Raw genomic sequence first — 27,977 nt, 5'->3', positions numbered from 1 at the left:
CACTTCAGAACCAGGCCCTCCACCTGGCCCCAGGAGTCAAGAGAAGGCCAGTCCCCGCCCTCTGTGACTTGCAGTCTCGCAGGGAGACGGGCAGTAGACAGTGCCAGCAGTCTGGTCCTTGGACAGCTGCAGGAGGGAGTGGTTAGCCAGGGTTTCTGAAGAGCCCCATCCTGACTTGGCCACTCCCCAGCTGACCTCAGGCCTGTCCCCTGCCCTCGCTGGGCCCTGGCTTCCTCTGTAAACCCAGGGAGTTGGAGCTGGTCTCTGAGGGCCTTCCTGCCCCCGAGGCTCCTGACTGGGGAGCAGAGTTCTGGGAAACGCAGCCCTGGAGAGGAGGCACCGGAGGCCAAGCACGCCTGAGTGAGCGAGGGGGCGCGCCCCGGCCTCACGTGCACAAACAACAGCTCCATCTTCCCAGGCTACCCTGGCCCGAGCAAACCCAGCTCCCGCCTACCTCCTCCTGCTGGGCCACTGTCCGGGGAGCTGGCCTCTCTGCCTGTTCCCCACAGCCCGCAGGGGCCAAAGCCACAGGGCAGGGAGGGCCTGGGCTGGCCCAGCAGAGGGCCCTCCCCTTCGCCGAGGAGGAGGAGGCTCCTGCTCTTGTGGCCTGAGAGCCACGGCTCTGAAGCTGGCCTGGCTGTGGCTCAGTGGTTAGGGCCAAGTGCTGAGCAAACACTGTGCCCGCTGGGCAGCCAGTCCCTCACGTGCGGCCACTTTAAAGTCATTCCTGACTGCGCGGGGTGCCCAGCTGAGCAAGCAAGTGCAGGCAGGGAACAGAGGGCCCTTCCTGGGTCCAGGGACTTGGTGGGGAAAGGGACCCCTTAGGGATTAGTTCCTGCCTCCCCTCTTTAGAAATAATTTCTCTCCCTCAACCTCCCTGCCAGCCTCAGGCAAGAGGAACCCCAGGACGGGCAGTGGGAGCTCAGCGCCACCTTGGGATTCTCGCCTCTTGCTTGCTGGTTGACCCCAGGCGGGGCCCACACCGTCTCTGGGCTTCCATTTCCCTCTCCTGGTCCAGACTTTGTAGCTTCCTTCCCTATCTGAGCATCACAGGGGCCCTGTGAGATGGGAACTACGAGAATGTCTGTTTCATGGGGGAGGGAGGACACGCGCCCAAAGTCACACAGGACGTGGCAGAGATACTGGCCCAGCCAGGCCTCCCGGGTGAGGAGAGGGGCACAGGTTACAGGTAACCCTCGCAAGGTTACACACCTCACTCATTCCTTCCCCTTGCAGACCGTGCTCCTGGAAGGGTGCTCCCGGAAGAGCTGCTCTAGGATGGGCAAGGGCTGTAGCCTTAGGAACGTAGTTTTCTCACAGTACAGTCCCGGATCCCCAGGGCTTTTAAAATGTACACTTTCTTGGCAAAAAAGGAATTTGAGGAGATAAAGAAAAAAGAAAAAGAAAGAAAAAGAAAATGCACATTCTTAGGTCCCACCCCAGACCCATAACCATAACCACACTCTTATATGAACCATTGCTTTGGGCTCAGGGTCTCAGAAATGCCAGAATTTGGGGCCTGGAACTTTCTAAGGCAGAGGTGGCAAACGGTGGGGCAGAGCTGAGCCCCGTCTGAGGACATTCCTGCCGTTCCGCCTCCCCTCCCCCAAAGTAAACCGGCAGGTGGGAGGTGCAGGTGGAACCCAGCTCCGGTTTCAGGCCTGGGGACACTCCTTCAACACTCTCAGGGACAATAAAATGCTCCCTTTGCCCTGGAAATCTCAATTCTATAAAATCCAAAAGAAGAAATAAGCTTTTATGTCTAAACAAGTTTGTTCCAACTTTATAGTGGAAAAAATATTAACTGAAAAACATCTAAATATCCAGCGATGGAGGAAAGGTTAGCAATGTGAGCTGAGCTGAGTGACTTGCCCTGGTTTGAGAAGCAACACACCAAAGAGTGGCTGTGTGGGTGCAGGGAGCTGCTGTGGGGGAGGGTTTGAATCCTGTGTGTCCCTCCCAGCTGTGTGACCTGGGGTCTCTGTGCCGTGATGTCCTCATCCATAAACTGGTCCTGCTACCAGGACCCACCTCCCGGCTCGTTGTCGCAGCATTGAGCCCGCTGACGCACTGGAGAGCGCCTAGAACAGGGCCCGGCACCTCTGTGTGTCAGCCATGGGGTTAAACTGTGACATGCTGTCAAGAGCTGAACTGTGTCCCCCCAACCCTGGCACCTCAGAATGTGACTGTATTTGGAGGCAGGCCCTTTAAAGAGGGGATTAAGGTACAATGAGGCCACTGGGGTGGGCCCTGATCCAGTCTGCCTGGTGTCCCTATAAGAAGACATTTGAACACACAGAGAGACGTGGGGCATGCCCCTGCGTGAGGAAAAACCCCACGAAGACTCAGTGAGGGGGTGGCCGTTGGCGAGCCAAGCAGAGAGGCTTCCGGAGAAACCAACCCTGCCGGAGCCTTGATCTTGGACTTCCAGGCCTCAGACCTGTAACACAATAAATTTCCATTGTTCAAGTCACCCAGTCTGTGGTATTGCTATGGTGGCCCTCGCCACCTAGTGCCCATGTGTAATGCGCAATGACAGAAATGCGTAACAGGGTGCTGCCTGCGTAATTGCATCATGCTCTAACATTGCATTCATGATCCCACGTCAATCTGTCACCTACGAGGAGGGCACTGACCTCCCATTTCAGAGATGAAGAAAACTGAGGCTTGGCTAGTGAGGGAGAGGCTGGAACCGGAGCCCCATCGAAGCCTCCCTCCTTGGACGCACCCTAGCTCCCAAGGGCTGCCCACGACACAGGCAGGGCTGAGCCAGCTCTAGCACAGGAGGTGGCAGTGGCAGGGCTCAGGGCCAGGACGCTGGCCTGGATGTAAGGCCCTCAGCCTGGTATAGCGACGGCCCCTCCCATGGCGGGTGCTGGGGTCCTCATCCCGGGAAGCCTGGTGTTTCCTGTCTAAGATGTAGCTTAGAGAAGGGGGACGTCGGGGAAGGGGACAGCCAAGCAGCTAATGCTCCTGGAGCTCCACTAGGTACCAGGGTGCTTCCAGTTCCATGCCATGACCTCACCCGGCCGTGACTCTCATTAGCCCAATTTGCAATTGGGGGCCAAAATGGTGAAAAACCTGCCCCAGCGAGAAAGCAGTGTAGCTGATGGGCAGAAACAGACTGTGGAATCAAATCCAAGCTCCAACGCCTAGTTGCGCCAAGTTACTTAAGCTCTCTGAGCCTCGGTTTCCTCATCTGTAAAATGGCGATGGTAACAGTCGTACCTTGGGGTTTGCTTTTACCACTGAAACGGGATGATGCGTTGACAACACTCGGTAAGTGCTAGCCGTCCTTATCAGTCCCATTTTACTGCTGGGAAAACTGAGCCTCAGAATGGTGAAGCAACTTGCCCAAGGTCACACAATGAGATCTGAGTCTTCCTGCCCTACTTACATCGCTGTGGAGTGGCTGCTGGTGGCTCCCAGCTGCCAAAGGGCTGCCAGGAGGTGGCTGGAGAGATGAGGCTCCTTAGAACCACCAGTGGCCCAGACTTCCTGCAGAGCCACAGGCTCCAGCCCCGGGGTTCAGGGTCACACCTGCAGCTAGTGTTCCAGGCAGCGGAGAGGAACCGCGACAGCATGCCTGGAAGCCTTGCTTGTCACACAGCATCCTGCCCTCCGTGGACACGGCCCCAGCATTGTTTTCTAGGCCCTTCCCAGCCCAGGGCCCACACGTGTGGGATTTCCGCAGCCTGCCAGTTACTTTCATTTCCGGAGCAGCTTTCCCCAGGCGGCTGGGGTGCGGGCTGAGCTGGCCCTGGTCCCCTTGCAGGGGCAGGGACTGCTGGGAAGGCAGTGGCGGCAGCACTGTCAACATCCTCTTGACCTGACAGGTTGGCCCTGGGGTCTGCCGTCCTCATCCCCTTCCTCTGAAGCCAAGGGAGGAAAAGGCCAAGCCTTGTTTTCACTTTAGGGCTGGCTGCAGTCAGCGCCGTCGGTAGCCCTGCTGCAAAGGTGCTGTGACCTGGGCAGGTCTGCCTCCCTGTGCCTGTGGGAGGGAAGCTGGATAACCTGAGGTCCCTTCAAGATTCCCTGACACCAGCTCAGCAATGATCCGCACCCCCTTGCTCTGGTGTCTCTGGGGCATAAGATGCCGGAGGGCAGGGTTGGTTTCCCTCCCGTGTTCTGCACCTTTAGGAGGGACTGAAGTTAGTGATGACCATCCAAGCTTCCATCCCTGCCTCCTCCCTGCAGGCAACGGGATACACTCGGTGTCAGAATAAATGTCCGAAAGCCACACCCTGGGAGGTCTTGGGGCTCAGGGGGAGCCTGTGGCCTGGCCCCTTTCCTGGGCTTCCCAACCTGGCAGCTAAAGGCTTTCAATAGGTGCCAACCCCTTCCACAGCCCTGGAGCCCAACGCTGCACCCAGAGGGCGGCAGAGGGTGACGACGCAGAGCCAGCGGTACCCTGGTGAGGTCAGCACCATGGAATTGGTCAAACAGGATCACCCAGAGGATTCTGTGCTCCCAGCCAGTGACTCAGGGCCATGAACAGCCTCACGGGCAGAGACTGCCAACCTGGGACAGCCACCGCCATGTGCTCACCTCACTGGGCAGTGCACCTTTTAAGGAGAAGGAGCTGGGGCAGCACCCAGGCCCTGGCCCTGGCCCTGGCCTGAGGCCTCCGCCAGCCCTTCTCCACGCCTACCCAGGGCAGAGAGGTCAGACTCCCACTTGGTTCAAATTTGGCACCATCACTTTTTAGATATGACCCTGGGCAAATCAATCTCTCTGAACTGGTTTCTTTACTTATAATATGGAAATAATACCTGCCTCACAAGAGTGGAATTAAATGAGGTAATGTGTATAAAAAGTGCTTGGCAAACGGTGCCTTTTAAGGAGCGGCAGCCGGGCTGGGTGGAAAGGGCCGGGCTCTGGAGGCAGGTGCCCGCTCTGTCCTGTCCCTTACTCACCGGTGTCCCTGCAGAAGTTATGCAACCTCTGATCGCTCCTCTCCTGTAAAATGAGCCGACATATACCTGCTGTACCTGCCTCTTGGCTTGCCGTGAGATACAGATCAGCCACACGCTTCTTATCAGATGACAGCAGGTGGTGAGGGTGGTGCTGAGCAGCAGGGGCCAGGCTGCTGGCCCTGAATCCCGGCCCAGCCACTCGCTGGGTTCCCGACCTCGGACAAGCTCCTTAACCTGAGCAGGCGAACCCAGGAGTGACGACACTACCGCCTCTCTGTGGGAGCTGCAGGTAAGACGCTCGGAACACATCCTGGTGCCCACGAGTGCCCGTGACCACGTGGCTGTTGTCATCATCTTACTCACACTGGTGGCCTTCACAGAACGCTCACTAGACAAGCTTCCTTCTCCACTAATGCCAGTTGCTGGTTTGTCCGTCTCCATGCGCCTACGACAGATCCTGGGTCTGTGGTCTTCCAGAGGCCACAGGCCCCTCTTCTGAGCCAACCCAACTCTCCTGCATCAGTCATGGCAGCCTTCCCAAGGTGCCCAAGACTTGCAGGAAGCTGGTACCGCATCCAGGGACCTGAGCCAGAATGACAGCCTGGCCCTGGGAGGGGGGCAGAGGGAAGGCTTCCCTGGCTGGCGAGCCTGGTTGCCCTGGCAAACTCCTCCATGGCCGAGGGGAGCTGGGGACCAGGAGTTCCTGCAGCACATCCAGGAAGGACGACCTGAGCCCTGTGGGAGACAGTCAGTGGAGGAGGCCCCAGGACTGAGGGGGTGAGCTGCAAGAGCCCAGGCTCCAGAGGCAACCCCCTCTGGGCAGAAACCCTAAATCTGCGTCCCGTGAGCCTCAGTGTCTTCATCTGGGTAACAGGGACAACAGCCTCTTGCCTTATGAGGGCACAAGGGCCGTGTGTGTGAAGGTGTCCCCAGAACAGCGGCCACCACTGACAAGTTACTAACAGGAGTGGCTGGTTAAGGGGAGGGGGTTGAGGGGCAGAAGAGGAAACAGGGACAGTGGCTGAGACTCCTGGAAAAGGGTCCCAAGTGCTCTGAGCGCAGACAGAACGGCAGCTGTCAACAGTGCAAACGTAGCTGTACTGATCTGATCTGTTCACAGGTAAGCCTCCTGCTCAGAGAACCAAGGGGCCAGCTAGTGTGAGGGAGGCTGGTGTCTGGAGCCTTCCAGAGTCAAAGATCTCCAGAGTTCCCCAGCCCCACGTCTGTTCTCTGCCCTCGTGTCTGGGAGGAAGGTGGGAGGGGAAAGAGGAGGTGGCTCTTTTGGAGGGGCGGGGGGACGAGGCAACTGGGATTTTAGTGTGGGGCCTGGGCCAGTTCTTCACAGCAGGAGGAAGAAGGGATCACATAAAGTTCTTTATTACAGACCTACAAAAAATGAGAGAATCATGTATTACTCTCACTTGTTTGGGTTTCTTCTTTCTTTGTTTTTCTTTTTACAAAACTGCAGCAGGACAGAAAGATGCAGGAGGCAGAGGTTCACATCAGGAGGGACCAAGGAGGTGAGGCCCGAGGTGTTGCTGTGACCAGGAACGCTGCTGCCGGCCCGGGCTCTCCCCAAGCACCAGGGGACTGCGACAAGCCCTAGAGGGAGCAGACAAGACAGGGCGGGTGGGAAGGCGCTGTCCCCAGGTCAGCAGCACCACTCCTCTGACGGCCGCCCCGGCGGTCACCGGCTCAGGAGCATGTGTGGCTCCGTTTGGAGGCTGGTTTCTAAAGCACAGGCCCTCAGGGGCCAGACAGAGGGAGGTGGCAGGAAGGGCCAGCACATAAGGGCTGTGAGTTCTATGGGGGGTCCTTCCCGGGGACCACAGGAGTCCCAGGCAATCAGGACTCTTCCCTGCTTGTCAGCCAATCAGCTTCTTCAGGAAGGCCTCCAGCTGGTCCTCATCCTTGATGCCCACAAACTTGTCCACCACGTCCCCGTTCTTGATGGCCAGCACAGTGGGCACTGCTGACACCTGGATGGAGGGGACAAGGGAGTCAAGGTCACTTGGATGTGAACTCTTCTCAACTGCCATTTCTGAGCCTTTGTGGGGAAGGCTGGTAGCTTATGCAGGGTAGTGACTGGCCAAAGCCATGGGTGGGCGGGGGCAAAGGAGAGTGGCCCTCCCCCTGGTGCAGGGGCACGGCAAGGCTCGGTGGCCCACCCATTGGAGAAACTTCTTCCACTGCGGGCTCTCAGTAGCACCCTCCCCCCTCTACCGCGAGACTGACTCACTGGCCTGGTGGTTTGGCTGGAATGACAGGAGAGATGAAAATAACCCATGCAGCTGCAGGCCAGGGCTGGGGGAGGAACCCAGGGGCAGCCTGGCCCCAGGGAGACAGAGCTGGGGGAGAGTCCAAATCCAGGCTTTGCACTCACTAGCCAGGGGCTTGGCCAGGCCACACCACCTTTCTGGGCCTCAGTGTCCTCTTCCTTAAAGCAGGGATAACGTCTACTTTGAGGGTCTGGGATAGGGATCAAAGATTCGAGAACGAGCTGAGCGCTCCGGAGCTCAGGCTCTGGCGCTGACCCGATCCGTCTTCTACCCGCCAGGTGGACTGGGCAAGCCAGTTCTTCACTCTGAGTCTCAGTGCTGTCACCAGCAAGGCGGAGACACTAACGGTGCTCACTGCAGGGTGAGGGCTGAATGAGATCATGCGGGGAAAGACTCAGCACAGCGCCTGGCGGCAGGAAGCTGGTTCTGTGCCTGGTACACAGCGGGCACTCACCAGATGGTGGCTGCAGAGGAAAAGTGTAACTCGGAGCCCTGCAAGAGCCACGTTTTCTCGCTGGGCCGAATGGTTAACAGGGTCCAGAAATTCACCGACTCCTACTGGACGGTGTGGGAGGAGGACTCTGCCATACATGACCTGACGGTTATGGGGGGTTGGAGGCAGATGGGAAGAGCATTCTTGGTCTATGAAGCATTTCCTGGGCTCCCTCGGGGACCCGCATAGATTACTCAGACCACAGACAAGGCCGCAGCTCGAGGTCTCTGCTGCCCGGGCTCCCCGCCTGGCATTCGTGGGCATTTGAGAAAACCGTATAAACAGAACAAGATAAACAGATTTTCTCACGTACAAGTTACCTACAAAGTAACAATAGCGATGGACACAGCACACCAGGTCTTCACACATGCCCAGTGCTGCCCTGGCACGAGTCATCCGGAGAAGCCAGGTTTAAGATTTAGAATGTTCAAAAACTGTGCACACAGTAGTTCCCAAGGAAAGAAGGAAACACAGGACAGACTGGCCGATCTCACAGCCCTCACGCACTAACTGTATGTGGCAGGCCCTGCACCCCACTCCCTTGTCTCCCCATGGACACTCTGGGGACAAACACAGCAGGTAGGATGACAGTCCCTGCCTCCGCAGTGCCTCAGGCCCCTTGAAGGTCCGACCCACGGCTGATGTGGGTGGCAGCTGATACACTGCCCAGAAAGGATGTCCTGACGGAACCTCCAGCCATCGGGCTAACCACACATGTCACTGCTCATGCCTCGCTCCCCCATTGCTCGGCTGCTGTCCTTGTCACAGACTGTGGCATGGGTGGTGGCATGAAGTGCCAAGCGTTCAGCACGTGGCTTGCCCTGTCTCCAGGCAGAGCAGGGCCTGGCAAGGCTTGCTCCAGGACACTCCGTGGCGCTCCTGAAGCCACCAGGGCCTTCACAGGGTGTCCTGCTGCCCTCTAGTGGTCTGCAGAGGAAAGCCGCAATCTCAGGTCGGGCACAGAGCTCAGCCACCCGCCTCCAACCTCGCATTTAGTGGATACCATTCTGTCGTTTCCTTAACTAAATCCTTTAAGACACTGTATAAGTGGTCTAACTTTCTTCATGGGTCCTCTAAGCAGGACTCAACTCACTGGGGTGGCCTGGGGAGTGCACTTAGTTTAAAACTCCAGATGAACCTGTGTACCTGCTCGTATTCGCAGGGACCCTGCTGGCGTCATGTACAGCAGACACGCTGCAGATGTATTTTTGATAACCAAGATCTAGTCATTACTGATCAAGGGGATTTTCTGAAGTCTGAGCTCACACACATACACACACACAAAATGCCCGGTGCTTGCAGGAAGCCAGTTTTTCCAGGACACTGCAGAACACCCCCGAGGAGGAAGCTGTGGCTTTGCTGCTCCTGAGTCTGGCTCACGAATCAGGATGTTGTAAACACTGCCTTAAATGGAAGTGCACAGGTCCTCGGCACATTCTTCTGGAGTGTACATGTGAGTGTGAGAGAGGCAGCCATGGACCAAGAATTCAGCTTCTTTTTTCTCAATTCTGACAGGACTGAGGGAGCCGAGGGGCTGCAGAAAAGATGTGCTGCCTGTCCCCCTGCTCCCTGAAGCCACCTGGAGCCTCCTATCTGTGGCTGAAGACCCCAAGAACTCAGGGCAGGAGTGTGTGTGTGTGCAGTCTCTTCCTACCAACCCACACCCGCCCAGAAAGCCACTGAGCTCAACAGCCCTGGCAGGTCTTCTCCTGTCTCACCCCAACTTCATCCATTCGTTAACTCAGCTAAGCACCTACCAAGGGAAGGCACGGTGCTAGGTACAGCCAGCAACCTCCTCCGTGGCTGACTGCAGGTTAATTAACACAAAGGAAAAGATCACTATTATTTATAGGGTGTCTTTAAAGTGTCAGGGATGATACTAAGCACTTGCATATGCTATTTCATAAATTCCTGCCTCTAGGCAGAGCCATTTTAGAAATGAGAAGACTGAGGCTCAAAGGCCGAGTGACTGTTCCAAGACAATGGGGCAAGTTAAGTGGTGGAGCTGGCATTAGAAACAAGACCTGTTTGCCTTCACTGCCCGCAGCATCAACCTGTGCTGTGCCCAGCAGGGTGAATATGTGAGAAAGCATTAAAAGGATTCCATGCTTTGAACGAGATATGCCAGATGTCTTATCAAAGCTTTTAGATACAAGAGGGTTCTTAGAAAAACTATTATTGAAAAAATCAAATCCAACTACATGACATTCTGGAAAAGGAGACAGTAAAAAGATCAGTAGTTGCCAGGGGTTGGAAGGAGGGAGGAATAGGCAGAACACAGAGGATTTCTAGGGTAGTGGAACTATTCTGTATGATACAATAACCGTGGATACATGTTCTTACACATTGGTCCAAACCCACAGAACATACACCACCAAGAGTGAACTATGGGTGATAATGACTGTCAATGTAGGCCAGGCACGGTGACTCACGCCTGTAATCCTAGCACTCTGGGAGGCTGAGGTGGGAGGATCACTTGAGCTCATGAGTTCGAGACCAGCCTGAGCAAGAGCAAGACCCCGTCTTTACCAAAAATAGAAAAAATTAGCTGGGCACGATGGTGGGCACTTGTAGTCCCAGCTACTCAGGAGGCTGAGGCAGGAGGATCACTTGAGCCCAGGAGTTTGAGGCTACAGTAAGTTGTGAGGATGCCAACTCACTCTACCCAGGGTGAATGAGTGAGACTCTATCTCAAAAAACAACAAAACAAATGACTGTCAATGTGGGTTCATCAGCTGTAACAGACATACCACTCTAGTGGGGGATGCTAACAACGAGGGAGGCTATTCGTGTGCGGTGGCAGAGGGTATATGAGAAATCTCTGTACCTTCCTCTCAATTTTGCTGCAAACCTAAAATTGCTCTAAAAAAATAAAGTCTTTAAAAAAACCCAAAAGATCAGTGGTTGCCAGGAGTTGAGGGGGAGTGAGGGGAAAGAGAGATGAACTGCTGGAGTACAGGGGATGTGAGGGCGGTGGACCTGCTCTGTTTGATGCTGTAACGATGCACATAAGCACGACACATTTGTTGAATGAACCTTCTCGCTGACCAGCAGCCCATGCTGAGAACAGCAGGTGAGACAGGGGCTTTAAAAGAGCGGCCTGAGTGTTACTCACCTTGACTCTTAGCTTGGTGGGGATGGCAATTGATACCCACTTTTGAAAAATAAAATAAAATAACATAAAATAAAATAAAATGGCAGGCCCTCCTCCTAGCTCAGCACGGGGCTTTCAGAACTTCTGCTTCTGGGCCAGGTGTGGTGCCTCACGCCTATAATCCTAGCACTTTGGGAGGCCAAGGTGGGAGGATCGCTTGAGGCCAGGAGTTGGTGGCTGCAGTGAGCTATTATCACAGCACTGTACTCCAGTCTGGGCGACAGAGTGAAACCCTGTCTCAATAAATAAATAAACTAATTAATTAATTTTAAAAAAGTACTTCTGCACGTTGGCCCAGGGCCCCCAGCCGTGGCATTACCTGGGAGTTTGTTAGAAATGCAGAATCTTGAGCCCTTCCTGTTTTTAGCAACATCCCAGGTCATAATCATGTTTGAGAAGCACTTATTTAGAATAATTTCAAAATAGGGGAAATGGGAGTGATTAAAATACTATGTATTCCAGCCATGAAATATTGTTACTCAATGAATTGTCTATGAGGTTATACAGAACATTAGAAAGAAAAAATATTCAAATAAAAAAACCCAAATGAGTTACCCCAAAGGGCGACAGTGGTGGTATTTGGATGGTCAGATTATAGGTGACTTTCCCTTTCACTGTTACTATTTTCGAATGCTTCCTAAAAGGCACTCACTTCTATAAGATGAAAAAATAAAATAACACCTCTGAGTGTGGGCATGAGGTGAGAAGTTGAGCACGAAGGCTCAAGGGCCACACCTGGTCCACTCTCTCGCTGCCTTTCCCCCCAGGAGCCGGCAAGGTCCGAATGGTCAGGAAGGAGGCGGGGAGAATGGAGAGCTTAGCACCCACCAGCCTGGGGAGTGCAGAGTCTGAGCAAACAGGGCGGCTCACTGAAACCCCAGGCCCTGAGCGACTTGTACTCCCTCTCCCTTTCGGGAGGGTGAGGTTCCAGGGTGGGCGGCTGTTAGAAGCATAGAGTGGTGCAAGGGGAGGAATTCGCCTGAGGGCGGACACGCACCCGAGGGTGTGTGCTGGGGTAGGACAGGGTGTCAGGAGAGCTCGGGGAGAGGCACCTAATTCCCTGAATATGATTCAAAGCAGTTTTTCCCACAAGTTCATTCAACATTTGGAAAAGGACTTGAGGCCTTCAAGGAAGCTGCCGGGGGTGGGGGTGGGGGCGGGTACTAAGGATCTCTTAGTGGAACTTCTTAGGCTCTCTAGAACAGGTATGGCAGAAGGCAGGCAGGAAGGGGGTAGGAGGGGTCAGAGAGAATCCGGTTGGAGCTTCCTGGCCGCTGCAGTGAGGTCAGCCCAGGGTTTAGTAAAACAAGGAGGCTGAGATCAGGTGATAAAGGCCCAGTGGCCTTGAGGCCTCTCTGTGACCAGCACAGCACCTGGACAGTGGACAGAGGGAGGAGGGGAGAGAAGATCCCACAAAAGGAATCTCCTCCACACTTTCCGGGCTCACTCACAGGTCTTTGTGCCCACCCCACACCAGGCGCCCTGGAATGCAGGTGGGGATGGTTCTGGGCACTCCCACCACCCCACGGGACCACTGCTGGCAGAAACTGGGGTCGTCCTTGCAACTGTACCAGTTCCCACAGTCCCTGGCATATGCCTGGCCCTCGGAGGTGTCTGTTGAAAAGTTACATTGGTTGAGGCCGAAGTTGTCGTGTCTGGCAGTGCCAGGAGGAGGCCTGAGACATCTGAAGCCTGCCCATAACCCCGCGGGAGGCCCTAGAAGCTCCAGCCCGATGATCACATCCTCGCACCCAAGGCTGCTGCAGGCCCCAGGGTGAGCGACGGACAGGTAGGGGAAAGCTAGGAGAGTCTAAATGGCCAAATGACTATCGGCAGTAGTCACCAGAGGATCTGTCTGCCCAGCATCTATTTCCTCTGCTCCTCATGAGGGCAGCTTGATTTTCCCTTGGGTAATCACTCCCCACTCCCTGCCCAGCTCAAGGGCCAGTCAGCCTGTTCTCACCCCCATCCCTACCCCTACCCATTTCCTGCCACGGGGCACTGGTTAAAGGATGGGCATCTCCATTTGAGCTGGTCTAGTGAGAGTTAAGCCTGGACTTCTAAACTCCGAGGAAGAAAGAGGTCCTTCTTTTAGTCACTTGTTACCCAGAGGAAGGAGGAGGGAGGGATGAAGGCTCACTCTGGCCAGATCAAGACATTTCAAGAAAACCAGAAATCTGGATTTTCACATGAAGTCTTCTGAGTTTTAAATATCAGCACCTGGTCCCATTATTTCCTTAAAATACTTTGAGGGCCAGACCAAATGAGTCTGTGAGCCAGATGTGGCCCACAGGCCACCAGATGCGACCCTGGCTCTACAATAATGCTACTACCCTCAGTGTGGCTATCCAGAGACCCCTCCCAATTTGGTCGCAGCTGACTTTTCCAGCTGCCTGTCCTCCCACTCCTGGCTCAACCTTTCACTCTGGCCACCCAGCCATGATGGACTTGTCCCCCTTCTCCAGCTGCAGGGTCTCCACAGCCCAGAGGATGCCCCACACACCAGGCATCTTCAGGCACATGGCTCCTGCTGGTCTGTGAGCAGCCCAGGCTCATCTGACCTCAGGGGATGGCTCTTCCAAGGACGTGCATTCCCCACTCCTCACTCCCTTCAGGTCCTTGCTCAAATGTCAGTTTCTCAGACCCTCCCTATGCTCAGCTCTCCCACCCCCTCTTCCTGATTTATTTTTCTTCATGGCACTTTTTATCTAAAACAGGTGTCAGCAGACAACAGCCCACAGGCGAAACGGGCCTACTGCCTGTTTTGTAAATAAAGTTTTATTGAAACAGCCATGTCCATTCAGTCGTATACTGTCTATGGCTGCTTTCAGCTACAAGGACAGCTGAATAGTTGTAGTAGAGACCACCACTCTGCAATGCCTCAAATATTTATCAACTGGTCCTTTACAGAAGTTTGCTGACCCCTGATTTAATATGAGAATGTAGGCTCCACGAAGGCAGGGGTTTTGCCAGCTTTGTTCACTGCCCTATCCTCAGCACCAAGTAACAGTAACTGGTATTTGAGGGACCCTCAGTATCTGCTAAAAAAATGCACAAACAAATCAACCACATTAAACTACTTCACGTCTTTGTGTATGCTATTCCCTCGGCCCTTCCTTCTCTATGCATTCTGTGTGGTTAAGCTCAGAGGGTCTCTCTAACATGAAGCATTCCCTGTCCCCTCCACCGTCCCCTAGGAACAGCCAGTTCCTCCTTCCTTCACATGCCTCCTCTCTCAGCACTTCTCACCCTACAATGAAATGATCTGTCTACCTGTTGTCCCATCCACTAGACTAGGAGATGCTTGGGGACAAGGATCTCATCTTATTTTTGCCAAAATTATGAATGCCTGGCACACGGCATGGGGCACAAATGACTGCTGATTGAACATGTGTATAGATGAATGAAGGAATATATCAATATGGAGACTACAGAGTGGCCATATAATCTACTTAGCAAATATGCACTTAGCAACTCTGGAGGTAAACAAATCAAACCCAGGCCTGACAGAAGCCCCGCACTTACACCCCACACAGAAATCTCAACTACCAGGAAGGATTCTTATGCTAATGCCTGAAACCCGCTCTGGTTCTGAAAATGATGGTGTTTTGGGCCATATAATCTACTTCCTAAAGGTGGTGGAGGAAAGAGACAGACGGTTCAGAGGATCAACAGAATCACATCTGCAAAGTGCTCTGAGCTAAAGCTCTAGAATAAACCAAGACACCCCTTTACTGGCTACCTGGTGGTCCCTAGGACACCTATTCCAGCTACCCCTGGGCCCCCAGGACATCCCCCACACCAGCTGCCCTGGGGCCAAAACCCTACTCATGCATACCTCATATTCAATGGCGAGGTCTGTGTGGTCATCAATGTCCACCTTGGCCATCACCACCTTCCCATGCTGCTTGGCCACCATCTTCTCTAACCGTGGCCCCAGGATCTTGCAGGGGCCACACCACCTTGGAAGATGAGAAAGGAAGCCCCAGTCAGTCACAAGAGCACTCACCATTCCATCTATTGTCTCCCCAGAACCTTCCCCAGACCCACATCTAAGGGAACTTTTGCCCTTATTACCTCTGTTTACAGTGTTTAAAAATTAACACACCAAACGGTGATGCCAGGAGGCTCTGCAACTGGGAAATTTTCACAGATCCCAGATTTCTAAAACATAGGCCTCATCACAAGACTCTTACAAAACTGATTTCACTTATTGCAATATATCTCAGAGAAATACACTGTCATATAGGAGAGCTATAGAGTTATTTCAAACACCACGTGGACTCAGAACTGAAGGGAGGGGAAGCCAATGGCTAGGAGTGTCTATAACGTGTCAGTGACTGTGCCAGCACCTTCTGAGCTCTTAACCAACAGAACCCTCAACTCTGTAAAGGAAGAGGAAGCATCTTCTGAAGAAATTGAGGCCTATGAGTTAAGAAACTTGTGTAAGATTACAGAAGCACGGCTGGAACAGCAACCCAAAGCTGTGTTCAACGTGTCTTCTTTCACCCCCAAGTTACTCTGTAATCTCACAGCCCCTGTGGCAATTGCTATCACTGCCCTGATCACACTGCACCGAAGGCAGGTGGTTCCCTCTTGGTGAATGCTATCACCTTTATGTATGTGGCAACAAGGAAAGTCCCTGGCACCGAATGAACAAACTCACACCCTGATTCCTTGTTGGAGAACAAAATAAGGCATGCCCCTTCATTTTGGAAGCTCTCTCTGGATTGCTCACTGTACCAGGAGGACTGAATAATAGCTCCACCTTCTATAAGCCCCTGGCTGACAACTTCTATTTTATTCTCAACCTTTAAAACCTTTTCTGGTTGGGCATCGTGGCTCATGCCTGTAATCCCAGCACTCTGGGAAGACTGCCTGAGGCCAGGAGTTCAAGATTAACCCGGACAACATATTGAGACCCCCATCTCTATAAAAAATGAAAAAAAAATTAGCCAGGCAAACCTGCTCCTAGAGTCCTAGCTACCCAGGAGGCTGAGGCAGGAGGATCACTTGAATCTAGGAGTCTGAGGTTGCTGTAAGCTATGATCACACCACTGCACTCCAGCCTGGGTGACAGACCAAGTCTCTGTTTCTTAAAACAAAATAAAACAAAAAAAACAAACCAAAAACCTTCCTGTAAGATTTCACTCAATGAACGCATAACACCTAAAAACCTAGTCTGCAAGCCCTTATCTCCTACTTCAAGTGAAAAAAGGGAGCACAAGGACATCAAATAGCCTGCTCAAGGCAACATGGTGAGTCAGAGAAAGAACCAGAAGGCCTCTGAATTTCTAACTTAGGCTACACTGGCTTCTCTCAGGATGCCTCATACTGAGGGGTTTGTCCAGTTTTTTTGTAGTTTGGTATCTAGCCGGCTCTAAAGGTCTACAAAGGAAGATGGCCAGGCTAAAAACCAGAAGGCCAAAGGTACTTACATATCTCCAAAACAAACTCACACAGAACTGAAAAGAAATTCCTGCCCATCCGCTGCATGCTTGGGCATCACTGTGGTGGCACTGATAACTTTTTGCCAGCCCTTCCCATAGTTTTCGGTGGCAAGATGTTACAATCCAATCAAATCTGCAGGGCCAGAAACTAGTATACACCGAAAGCCAGGTGATGCTATAGTCATATTTTTCCAACTTCGGTCCACGCTGAAGATGACTCTGAGCTTTTCAGGCAGTAAGATACAGAACATAAGCGTTTTGCAACACTAATCACAGTCAGCTTTGAAAACTGTTCACTAGTCTGTCTCCTACCAGACTGCACTCATCTTGGGAACAGGGACTGAGTCTCACCGGACTTTGTAATGAATGTATGTATGAGAGGCACCGAATATGGTACTGGGACGTACCAGGCACTCAATAAACACTCGAACAAGTGAGACCGTAGTCTTCTGCTGACCCCCAGTACTCACTGTGCATGGAAATCCACAACCACTGGGGTCTCACTGTTGACGACTCGGTCTTGAAAGTCAGGTCCATCTTGGATGTTAAAGGTTGTTGAAAGGACTCTGGTGGTACATATTGTCCGGGCTGGGCTGGGAGTTACTGTCAGGCTGCCAGGACTGCACTGTGGGGTCTGCAGGGCCCCAGAGGTGAGGGGTGGCCACCGACCCTGAGGGGGCTTCCTGGAGATGACAGAGGCCAGAAACCTCCTCAGGAGAAGTCGCTGAGCCATCTGTAAAGGAAAGAGGCAAAAAGAGCTGGGGCACACAACAGGCAGTGAACACACTAGGGAAAACAAGGGATTTGGGAATACTGAGGGCCTCAAATTAGAAGCAAAATGCAAGGAAATAATATATAAGATTTGTGGAGTACAGGTGAATGAGGAAAGAGAACCAAAGGAAAGAAGGAATGGGTAGGCAAACCAGAAGGACAGGAAAACTGGGTTGACTACCAAAGAGAAATCAGGATTTAGGTGGAATTATAACATAAGAATGAGAAGGAGGAAACAATATTTACCGAGCACCTGCGGCGGGCCAATTGCCTTACATACATTATTGGTCCTCCCAGATCAACTTTAAGGAAGTTGCTATAGTATTGCCCATATTACAGATAAGGAAAGGAATCCGAGGCTCAAGTAAGTTAAGTGACATGCCCAAAGTAACTCAACTATTAAATGACAGCCAACATTGGAACCCAAAGCTGTCTGCAAAGTCCATACTCCATCTATTGCTATTTTTAAAAGTTTTAATTGGAGATTCAGGAGGAAAAAATGGGGTTGTCAAAGGATCAAGAAAAGGTAACCGCGACAATTCAAGGAGGAACTAAGAGGCACAGGAACAGGAGTATGGGGGGAACCAAAATAGAGGGACATATGTGCGGAGGGAACTGGGGAAATCGGCCGCCACCTGGGACGCCTGCTCTCCGGAGTGCCAGGTCCCCGCCACCCGGGGCCTCCGCCCGCTCGGCTGCCAGCCTGCTAGGAACGCGCCTGCAGCGTGCCCGAGCTGCGACACCACCTCGAGCCACCCCTGGGGGCCTCCTACCTCCCAGCAGCGCGAGCGGAGAGATGCACAGCCCAACCCTCCCCGCCTGTCAAGGGCACTCTTGTCGTCACTTCCTCAGGGAGGGCCTTTCTAACGTCACTTCCGCGGACAGACAACCTCAACCAACTTGAGGGTCTACTCGGATCTTCCGCCAATGGGTTGGCAGGAAAAGGCCCAGCTTAAGGGGCGGAGCCTCAGCTAGGTACCGGAAGAGATGGGCAAGCCCTCGGGAGGGACCGGAAGAGGAGGGCGTTCCCGGGGGGGAGGGACCGGAAGAGGAGACCGGCCCCTAGAGGAGGGACCGGCAGAGGGGGTGGAAGGAGGCGGGGGCAGCAAGGGAGGGTACATAGAGAGAAAAGGGCGGGAACGTGGTTCGGGACTTTGTAAGCTCCTATTGCTTTGTAATCAAGTTGTCCTGTGTACGTGCTTTGATTAGCGGTAGTTACAAGTGGGTTTTTAAAGGAAGAGGCAATTTCTAAATTGTTTACTGATGATTTACATTAAAATAACATAAGCTATCGATTGGCTACACGTTGTTCTTTGTATCAGAAATTCCAGGAACCTGAGGATACTGGGTGAGGCAGCTAGTCAGGAACAAAATGACTTTAAACAAGTGCCCCTGTATGTGTATGTGTACAGGGGCTGAAGTCCCATACTTGTCTCTCTGGGCCTGATACATTTTGCTCACATAGCTTAGACTCTTCTGAGCTATTTTTCTTTTCTTTTCTTTCTTATTTATTTATTTTTAGAGACAGTGGACAGATCAGACCTCACTGCAACCTCTAATTCCTGGACTCAAGTGATCCTTCTGCCTCAGCCTCCCAAGTAGCTGAGACTACAAGCATACACAACCACACTCAGCTAATTTTTAAAATTTTTTGTAGAGATAGGGTCTCCCTGTGTTGCCCAAGCTGGTCTCAAACTCCTGGCCCCAAGTGATCCTCCTGCTTCAGCTTCTGAAAGTGCTGGGATGACAGCTGTGAGCTATGACACCCGGCTATTGGCTATTTTTCTTTTCTTATCTGTCAGAGTGTGACCTCCTGGTTTCCAGCCAATCACTGTTTCCTATTATGTGACAAGAAAGGCTAGGCTCCTAGTGCCCCAGGGCCTTTCATCTTGTCTCTTAGGAGCTGTTGAGGAACTGGCCCCCAGGTAAAATGTGGTGACCTGTGATCCTGCATGGACCTGAGGCCTTCGGCAAGGGCGGCAAAGCTACAGTCAGCTTGTTACTTGTTACAGTCAGTGAAGTTAAAGTCAGTGTTGTTATTGTCCAAGGTCTAGAAGCAGGTAAATTGGCAGAACCCTATCTCACACGTCCATTTCAACCTACACTCTAGCCAATGGGAATCACTTATTTCCAGAATTTGCAGAAATGTCTCTCACCCCTGCATTTGCATTTGCTGCTCCCTATGACTGGAAAGTGTTTCCCTCTATTTGCCACCTGAGAAAATGCTGCTAGATACCAGATTAGGCTTCATCTCTGACAGCCCCTCCTCTGCGCTTCCACAGCCTCTGTGCATCTGTCAATCACCACACAAAGCAGGGTGCAGTGGCTCACTCCTGTAATCCTAGCACTCTGGGAGGTCAAGGCTGGAGGATCCCTGGAGCTCAGAAGTTTGAGACCAGTCTGAGCAAGAGTGAGACCCTGTCTCTACCAAAAAGAAAGAAAGAAAAAAACCCAGCCAGGTGTTACAGCAAGAGCCTGTAGTCCGGCCTGTAGTCCCAGCTACCTGGGAGGCTGAGGCAGAAGGCTCACTTAGAGGAGTTGGAGGTTGCAGTGAGCTACAATAACGCCACTGCACTCTACCCAGGGTGACAGAGTGAGACTCTGTCTCAACAAAAACAAACAAGGCAACTGAACATCCCTCCTCACAGCAACCCCCTTAAAAAAAAAAAACGAAAAAAAATCACCACACTCAATACTCTGTATTGTTTTTCTTTCTTCTCTTTTTTGTTCTCTTCTCCTTCCCTCCTTCCCCTTTCCTTCCCTCCCCTCTGCCCAGGCTGGTCTTGAACTCCTGGTTTCAAGTTTTCCTCCCTCCATCTGCCACTGTGCCTGGCTTTATTCTCTGTTTCCTTATTCCTTCTCACTCTTCACTATACTGTCAACCCTTGAAGGTCCATCTGCCTCTCCATTGCTTAACCTCAGGGCTTGACACATCATAGAAGAGGCTCCTGATTATTTGTTCCCTGAACAGAGAGCAGCAACCCAAATGGAACCTTCTGACTCCAAATCCCATTTTCCCCATCACATTACATGGCCCCATTGTGCCCTTCCAAAATCATTGCCATGTCTTTTTCCAGCTCATCTTGGCCATATCATGCTGTCATTTGTCCTCTGTCCAACTGGCAAGTCCACAGCACTGTGCAGGACTTTTCCTTTGGGGACGGGGTGAGGAAATCCTTGGAACAGGTCCACTTGCCCTGGCCACCAGCTGCCATGTCAGCCTTCCCCTTAATAGAGTCCCTTGTCCGTCACAGGCAGGAGACTAGGTAAGGGCGTAGGCAGGCATGGCCTCTCCGCCCTGCCTGACTGCTTGTTTAGCCTTTGCTCCACTCAGAACTGGAGCCCTCAGTGGGACCCCACAGTCACCCTGGCTCTTCCGGAGCTCTGTCAGTGCAGCTGTTCCTGATAATGCCAGATGCCATCTGGCAGGGCTGCTCCCACCCTGCCCATTTTCATATCTTCTTTTCTGTGTCTCCAGCACTTTCTCTTCCACAGCCACCTGTCAATTCTATTCAGCATCTCCACAGCATTTTCTACAGAGCCAGCTTCCCTGCTCCACTCACATTCTGAATCCCAACGTAGGACCAGTCCTAATTATCCTTATTCCATAGTCACTTCACTTTGTTTGACCTCAGGCTTCTCATCTGAGAAATGGCGAGAATGATGCCTTCTTCACAAAGAAACAGTATGGTTGCAATAGGGACAGTCCACGTTGTTGGTGCCTGATGACTCCTGCAGGGAGAGAGGCTGTGTGACACAGAAGGCTGAGCTCTCAGCAGTCTGCAAAGGGGCGCCTCAGCCATTTGGTGGCTCCTCTTTCCAGCCAGAGCTGACCTGGCCCGGCTCAGTCACAAGGCAGGCTCAGGGCACAGGTGTGAGGCGAAGGGAAGGAAGCCAGGACTGGCAGCTTGGGCTTAGGGAAAAGCTTCCGCTACCTCTCACCAATATTTATTGCAGTGTTTTTCAGGCTGCAGGATGTGGCCATCAGTAGGTTTGCGAAATCAGTTTAGTGGGTTGTGATCAGCTTTTTAAAAAACAAACAGAATAGAATTGAAAATATTGGAGCATGCTGTATGTTATGAGCCTTGTTTTGTAAAACATCTGTTGTTGTTATGTCTCTATGTCTGTGTGTCCTAGGTTGTGACATAAAATGTTTTTCTTACTGTGGGTCATAGCTGGAGAGTTTGAAAGCTCCTGATATATTGAAGGGTTACCAAACACCTGGCACCGTTCTAAGCACCATATGTGTATTAACTCATTAGATCCTACAACCCCATGAGGCCAGTGCTGTTACAGCCTCCATCTTGCAGGTGGGGAAACCGAGGCACACAGAGGTTAATAACTTGTCCAGGTCACCCAGGTAGTAGGAGGCAGGATCTTAAAGAGGCTATTCTGCCCTTAGCAAGGATTTGTCTTGGCTATGGGCTGCTTCCTCCTCTCCCAGCCCCCAGGGACTAGCCTGCCAGCCAGTGCAGGCTGTCAGAGGACAAGTTACAGGGCTGAGACCTGGGAGAGTGCTGCTGGTTGGCAGGGTGGCAGCAGCGGTTCTCAGCAGTGGCTGCAAGCAGAGGTACCCACACGGTGGCAGTGTGGGCCTTGCAGCCTCCTCTGCGGCAGGCGGGGAAGCTGGGGTCTGCAGGGCTGGATCCTGGGGCACAGGGCTGCAGGACAGGGACTGTGCGTCCCAGGATATCACAGCTGGAGGGAGGCACTTTGAGAAAAAAACACAGAGAGGGGTGGGAGGCCACCGCCTAAACAGCTAGAGTTTCTTTCCAAGAGGTGGCGCTCTTAGCGTCTTTGTTTTCAGTTTCTGTTTTGATGATACTTTTATGATTTTTTTTAACGCTATTGTAGAACAATTAGAACTGCAACTTATGTTTCCCAATTCAAGAAGCTGGTTTCATGTTTTGTTGTGATTCAAGTTCTCTCGTGTTTCCAGGAATTACACAATGTCCCCTTGAGTGTCATGGTTGTGGTGTAGGTGGGCATGCTGCCCTCTGGCCCACCTTAGCGGGAGGCCAGTGCCCTCAACAGACATTCAGGCTGGGGCACCAGGCTAATCTGATGTTGGGGTAAGGCTCCTCACGTGTTCTTGCCCCGTCCAGACGGGTGGCTTAGATTCTGCTGGTCTGGGCAAAGCCTGCAGCTGCCAGGGGCTGGGGAGGGAGGCAGGGACCCTCCCTCTTTGCCAGATCTTGCCTCCCTTACCCTTTAATAGTGCTCCTCTCAAACAGGAAGCAGCTGTGGGGCAGAGAAATGAGCCCTGGGCCCAGAACTGGAACTACTTCCTCACCAGGCTCTGCTCCTAACCCACTGGGCAAGTCGATAGACCTTTCTGGAATGTTCTTTGTCTGTTTGCCACTCTAACAATGCTGACTGTACAGAAGGTTAAGAAGCTTCACAATAATGAAATATCCCTAGGTGTGGTGGTTCACATCTGTAATCCCAGCACTTTGGGAGGCTGAGGCAAGAGGATTGCTTGAGGCCAGGAGTTGGAAACCAGCCTGGGCAACATTATAAGACCCTGTTTCTACAAAAAAATAAAACAAACAAAAATTAGCTGGGTGTGGTGGCACACGCCTGTGGTCCTAGGTACTCAGGAGGCTGAGGCAGGAAGATCACTTGAGGCGGGAGTTCAAGGCTGTAGTGAGCTATGATTGTGCCATTGCACTCCAGCCTGGGTGACAGAGTGAGACTCTGTCTCTAAAATAGAAAAAAAAAAAAGAAATACTGGCCTGCACATCTGTGGTCCTTACCATATGTCTCATACTGTTCTAGCACTTTACATATTTTAACTCATTACCCTCACAGTAAGTAAAGTGCTATTATAAGTCCTATTTTACAGATGAGAGAAACCAGGAGCCCGAGAGGGCAAATAACTTACCCTAGGTCAGGGGTCCCCAACCTATGGTGAGTTGTATAATTATTTCATTATATATTACAATGTATTTAATAATGATGATAGAAATAGAACTAAAGTACACAATAAATGTTATGTTCTTGAATCATCCTGAAACCGTTCCCCCCCACAACCAGTCACGGAAAAATTATCTTCCATGAAAATGGTCCCTGGTGCCAAAATGGTTGGGGACCACTGCCCTAGGTCATGAATCAAGCAAGTGACAGGGCTGGGATTCAAACCCAGGCAGGCTGACGCTAGAAAGTGTGTGCTTAGCAACTCCGCTCTACTATGTCTTTAATAGTATCTGTAAATAAGAGTTAATATGTACAAACTCTTAAAGGTACACTTTAATGTACATGTTAGGTTTATCATCGGCTTCTTCTTTTGTGTCAGTCAGGCCCTTTTCATAGTAAGTGTCAGGAACCAGCTCAAACCAGCTCATGAGAAGGGACTTAGCTCAGGGACAGCTGGCATGTTCAAGGGTGCAGGGGCTCAAATGCTGTTGCAGAGCTCTGTGGGGCTGTCCCTCACTTATTTTTTTCCAGCACGTTGATATCCTTCTCTATGTGTTGGGAAAGATGGCTACTGCCAGTCACAAGAAGATAAGCTTTAGGCTTACAGCCTAGAAAGAGGAAAGTCCGTCTCCCTCTCAGTGTCCATATACCAAGTCTCAGGCAAGACTCTGATTGGCCCTGCTTGGGTCACACGTCCAACTCTGGATCAATCACCAACTGGCCAGGCTGCATGACGTGTCTGCCCCTGTGGTGGGTGGAAGTTGAGTGCGTCCTCCAAAGGAAGCATGCTGATCCCAAAGTGTGCATGTAATAGGGCTCTTTTATTCAACTCCAGTAATCTTTCCATTTGCCACATAACTTCCTGATCAATTGAGATCTGGCAAAGTAGGAAGTCTTCAATGCTGGAGGAGGGTCCTTTGATCCATAAAAGTTGTGCTGGGCCAGTATAGTTTTGCTGAGGTGAAAATCCCTTTTAGGTGCAGAGTGTTTGATCTAGGAGAGGTACCTGTTCCTCTTGCTGACTCTGTGTGTGTGTGTGTGTGTGTGTGTGTGTGTGTGTGTGTGTGTGTGTAAGAGAGAGGGGGGGGGACAGCTAGCAGGCCACTTGTGGCTTTACTGAGGGAGAGAAAGACAAATCAGACTACTGAGTTTCCATCAGTTAATTTCAGGCAGCTGCATAAGGTGCAGCGAGTCTCCAAGCGCTTTCTTCCTTTAACTTGCTCATGCTTCTCCTCCTTTCACTTTTCTTTTTAACTGACCCCTCAGTGTAAGTACACTAAGTGGCATATTACCATAGCCATATTTTACTTAGAGTTCCTTAACAGGTGTGTTCCGTGATTATCTTTGTAATATGCTTCATCATCAACAATTGCTAATACAGATATCATATCTGTTCTTACAAGTTTTCCTTCACTGTAGCCACCTTTATGTTTTGCCCCATGGTGCCTGTCTTTATCTATTGCTGTGTAACCAAGCACCCCAAAACTTAGTGGCTTAGAATGACAGCAGTAGTTTATTTTGCTCACAAACCCGAAATTCAGGTAGTGTTTGGCAGTGACAGCTCATTTCTGTCCCACATGGTGTCAACGGGGGGGGGGGGGGGGGAGGGTGTCAACTGGTGCTGGCTGTCAGCCTGCAGCTCGGCCACATGCCCCCGTTCCCTTCTCCGTGGGCTTCTCCGAGGGGCTGTGTCACAGTATGGTGCTTGGGTTCCAAGAGACTTACTGGCACCACCAGCCTCGTAGGGCCTGTGCCTAGAAACTGGCCCTAGCATCACTGCTGCCACATTCTTTTGGTCAAGGCAGTCCCAGTGCCCTCCCTGATCCAAGCAGACCCCACATCTTGATAGCTGTCATATAATTTTTGACCGTCTTTGATCTACTACAGTGTATCATAGAGGCTTCTGGGTACCTCTTCTTTTCTTGGTAGACAGACTTATTTAAAACTTCAACCTGGCTGGTGTTAAGGGGATCTTCTCATACATTTTTATAATTGCTTTATTTCTAAACTCCAATGACAGGTTTTAACACACTGAACATCTTGAGATATTTCATTGTCATTTTTTTCCCCTGTTGGTAGGGCTTTTCTGCATCTAATTACTTTCTAATGATTTGAAATAACTTGAGAGACTGGTCTGAGATGGTAACACCTCCAAGAATGAAAAATCAGGTGACAGATTTTTGAAAGATTTTGCAGTGAGCGCTTAGCTTGGGGCTTTCTCCAGAAGAGCAGGTAAATCAGTCTTATTTATAGACAATCAAGAAAGGAGTGAGACAGGGTAGCCCGTTGTTCCTTTCTTTCCTGCTTAAATACATCTGTTGCATGCTATTTTTTATTTCAGGGTTGATAGATTGGTCGCATGATGTACTTGGATTAAATGCTTGGGCTGAAGCATCTCATATATTTGCCCATCAACTTCACTTTGTAGCAGATTTACATTCTGTCTGGGATGCCAGATTGAATTAAATGCTTTTTTAAAGCTTGCAGTCTGACAAAAATCTTTACCCAGTCAGCATATTCACCATCTTTTAAAAATAAGCATCTGCAGTGAAATGATGCAGCCTAAGGCTTATTTCCCGGGGAAGAATCCAATTTGGCTTTTGGGGCTGACGTTATAATTGGCCAGAGAACTGAGGACCCTGAGGCTGATGCCTGCTGAGGGCCAGTACCTCAGACTGCAGGGCACCCTCTTCCATCTCCAGTCATCCTTCCCTGCCCGGATCAGGATAGTTGGTTTGATGGAATGGTTGAATTCTTTTTCTTTTTTTTGAGAGACAGGGTCTTGCTCTATTTCCCCAGCTAGAGTGCAGTGGTGCTGTCCTTAGCTCACTGCAACCTTGAACTCCTGAGCTCAAGGGATTCTCCTGCCTCAGCCTCCTGAGTAGCTGGGACTACAGGCATGCACCACCATGACGAGCTAATTTTCGTATTTTTTGTAGAGACGGGGGTCTTGCTATGTTGCCCAGGCTGGTCTCAAACTCCTGGCCTCAAGCAGTCCTCCTGGCTCGGCTTCCCACAGTGCTGGGATTACAGGTGTGAGCCACCGTGCTCGGCCAGATTTTCTTTTTGAGAGCACCTTTTGTGTAATCAGCATTTCAACACCTTCTTTGCCCTCCTGTGGGAACCACACACTTTCCTAGGTTTCAGAATTGTTTGGTCTCTTAGTTTCTTGTCACCCAGTGTCCACACGAAGGAAACCCAAAGGGAGGGTGACGAGGAGATGGCCTGCCTTAAGGATTGGTTTACCCCATCCAGGGGGAGGTTCAAATGAGGTGGATTTTCCCAGAAGCACACCACCGTCTTGCTGTGTAGTCGTTCTTAGCCTCAAGTTCCTCATCTGTAACATGGGGACAGTAGTGTCTGCCTCATAAAGCTGTGGTGAGAATCAAGTCAGTGTAGGTAAAGCATTTAGTGCATGTATTAGTTATCTATTCCTGTGTAACAAATACCCACCCCCAATTTAACAGCTTAAAATAACATTTAATTATTTCAAAGTTTCCGTGGAGCAGGAACCTGAGAGTGGGTTGGCTGGGTGGTTCTGGCTAAGGTCTGTCTCTCTTGAGGCTGTGTTCAAGGTGTGGGCTGGGGCAGTCACCTAGAGTCTGATTGGGGTAGGGTCCACTTCCAAGGTCACTCCCATGGCTCTTGGCAGGTCTTTCCTGATCCATTCAAGGCTCGCTCATGTGAGTGCTGGCAGGCTTCAGTTCCCTGCCACATGGGCCTTTCTATAGGCTGGCAAGATGTCCTTGTGATGTGATAGGTGACCTCCCCCAGAGTGAATGATGAGAAAGACACACACACACAGAGGAGAGAGAGAGAGAGAGAGAGAGAGAGAGAGAGGTTTCTGTGTGGATGAATGCCACAGTCTTTTTATAACCTAATCTTGGAAATGACATTCTAGCACTTCTGCTGTTTTTATTTGCAAGAATTGAATCACTAAGTCCAGCCCACACTCAACAGGAGCAGGGGATTAGACTCCTCCTCTTTGGGGGAGAAGTATCAAAGAAGCTGTAGACTTATCTATAAAACATCCACAGCACAGCTCTGGGCATGTATTAACAGTAGGTTCTCAATAAATGGCCAGATGTTATGATTAGCTTGGCAGACAAATTCACATCTTGGTGAGTCAATTTCTAGATAGGCTTTAGGGACATCCCCACTTTCATCAGGCAAAAGGAATTCCGGGCTCTATAGTGGATTGGAGGTTACACCCAGGAGACCCCCACAAAATGAGGATTTTTATCTTTTACTTTCTATAACTTGGGAGGAAAGATTCTTCTAGAGATCTCGTTTGTGCTGGATCATTCTGTACAAAGACTCTATGAGAGGAACATGCACTGTTTAAAATTCCCTTACTCAGTGTGAACATGTTTTCTCCCTGACACTTGGTGCTGCCTCTTCCCGACTGGGGAGGAGGGAGTGGTTCCCTGAAAGGGGACCATACCATGAGTGTCACTTGGACTAAGGAAGCAGGAAGCAGAACATATCCTCCGGGAAGGGGTCCCAGGTCTGCCTGCCGCTAGCGATATAAAATGTCAAAAACATTATTTTTTAAAAATAAATGTATTTATCTCACATATAGAGCATCATCACAAAGTTGGACAAAAGGGGAAAAATGAAAAACACTAAAACCCTACTCCCACAAATCCGATGTATCCACTGTTGACATTTTGCGATACTTCCTTTCCATATTCTCCTGTATATGGCTGTTTTTACACAGCTACAAGTAGTTCAAGTAGTTGTAACAGTTTCACATCCTGCTTCTTTTCCTTTAACGTTATTACATGGGTATTTGTATTATAGACTTTCACCGCTCTTATTTTAAGAGCTGTACGATAGTCTGTTGGGGGATAGTCTTCACTTTTCTCATTTATTTCAATCAGTTCTTCATATATTTATTTTTTGTGTGTTGTATTTTTCTGTAATTATTTTTGCCCATGCTGTTTAGCCTTTTCCTTTTCATCATTTTCTTTAAAATAGCCACATTAGTCACATTAA

General features: G+C 51.0%; 1 protein-coding gene across 2 annotated transcripts; it reads right to left on the bottom strand.

Moving 5' to 3' along the window:
- Window positions 1-6,277: 6,277 nt before the first annotated feature.
- On the bottom strand, window positions 6,278-17,946 carry TXN2 (thioredoxin 2). 2 transcript variants are annotated; one of them, XM_045552967.1, is made up of 4 exons: window positions 17,837-17,946; window positions 16,763-17,025; window positions 14,681-14,804; window positions 6,278-6,895 (listed from the first exon to the last, which is right to left on the bottom strand). In XM_045552967.1, the coding sequence occupies exons 2-4, from the start codon at window positions 17,023-17,025 to the stop codon at window positions 6,782-6,784; spliced, it is 501 nt and encodes a 166-aa protein (XP_045408923.1). In that variant the 5' UTR covers window positions 17,837-17,946; the 3' UTR covers window positions 6,278-6,781. The 2 variants fall into 2 exon arrangements, with proteins under 2 accessions (XP_045408923.1, XP_045408924.1); XM_045552968.1 differs by lacking the exon at window positions 17,837-17,946 and adding an exon at window positions 17,699-17,817.
- Window positions 17,947-27,977: the final 10,031 nt, after the last annotated feature.

This window comes from Lemur catta, chromosome 6, assembly GCF_020740605.2.
Source record: "Lemur catta isolate mLemCat1 chromosome 6, mLemCat1.pri, whole genome shotgun sequence".
NCBI classification, from domain to species: Eukaryota; Metazoa; Chordata; class Mammalia; order Primates; family Lemuridae; genus Lemur; species Lemur catta.
The sequence above is the reverse complement of the archived record's forward strand: the minus strand, read 5'-3'. Positions and strand labels throughout refer to the sequence as shown.

Excerpts from the sequence above, each read along its gene's own strand:
- TXN2 (XM_045552967.1), bottom strand. The coding sequence starts at position 17,025 with ATGGCTCAGCGACTTCTCCTGAGGAGGTTTCTGGCCTCTGTCATCTCC. Across the intron at positions 14,805-16,762 it reads GTTGTGGATTTCCATGCACA|GTGGTGTGGCCCCTGCAAGA; the intron begins GTGAGTACTGGG and ends TCATCTTCCAAG. Across the intron at positions 6,896-14,680 it reads ACCTCGCCATTGAATATGAG|GTGTCAGCAGTGCCCACTGT; the intron begins GTATGCATGAGT and ends CCCTCCATCCAG.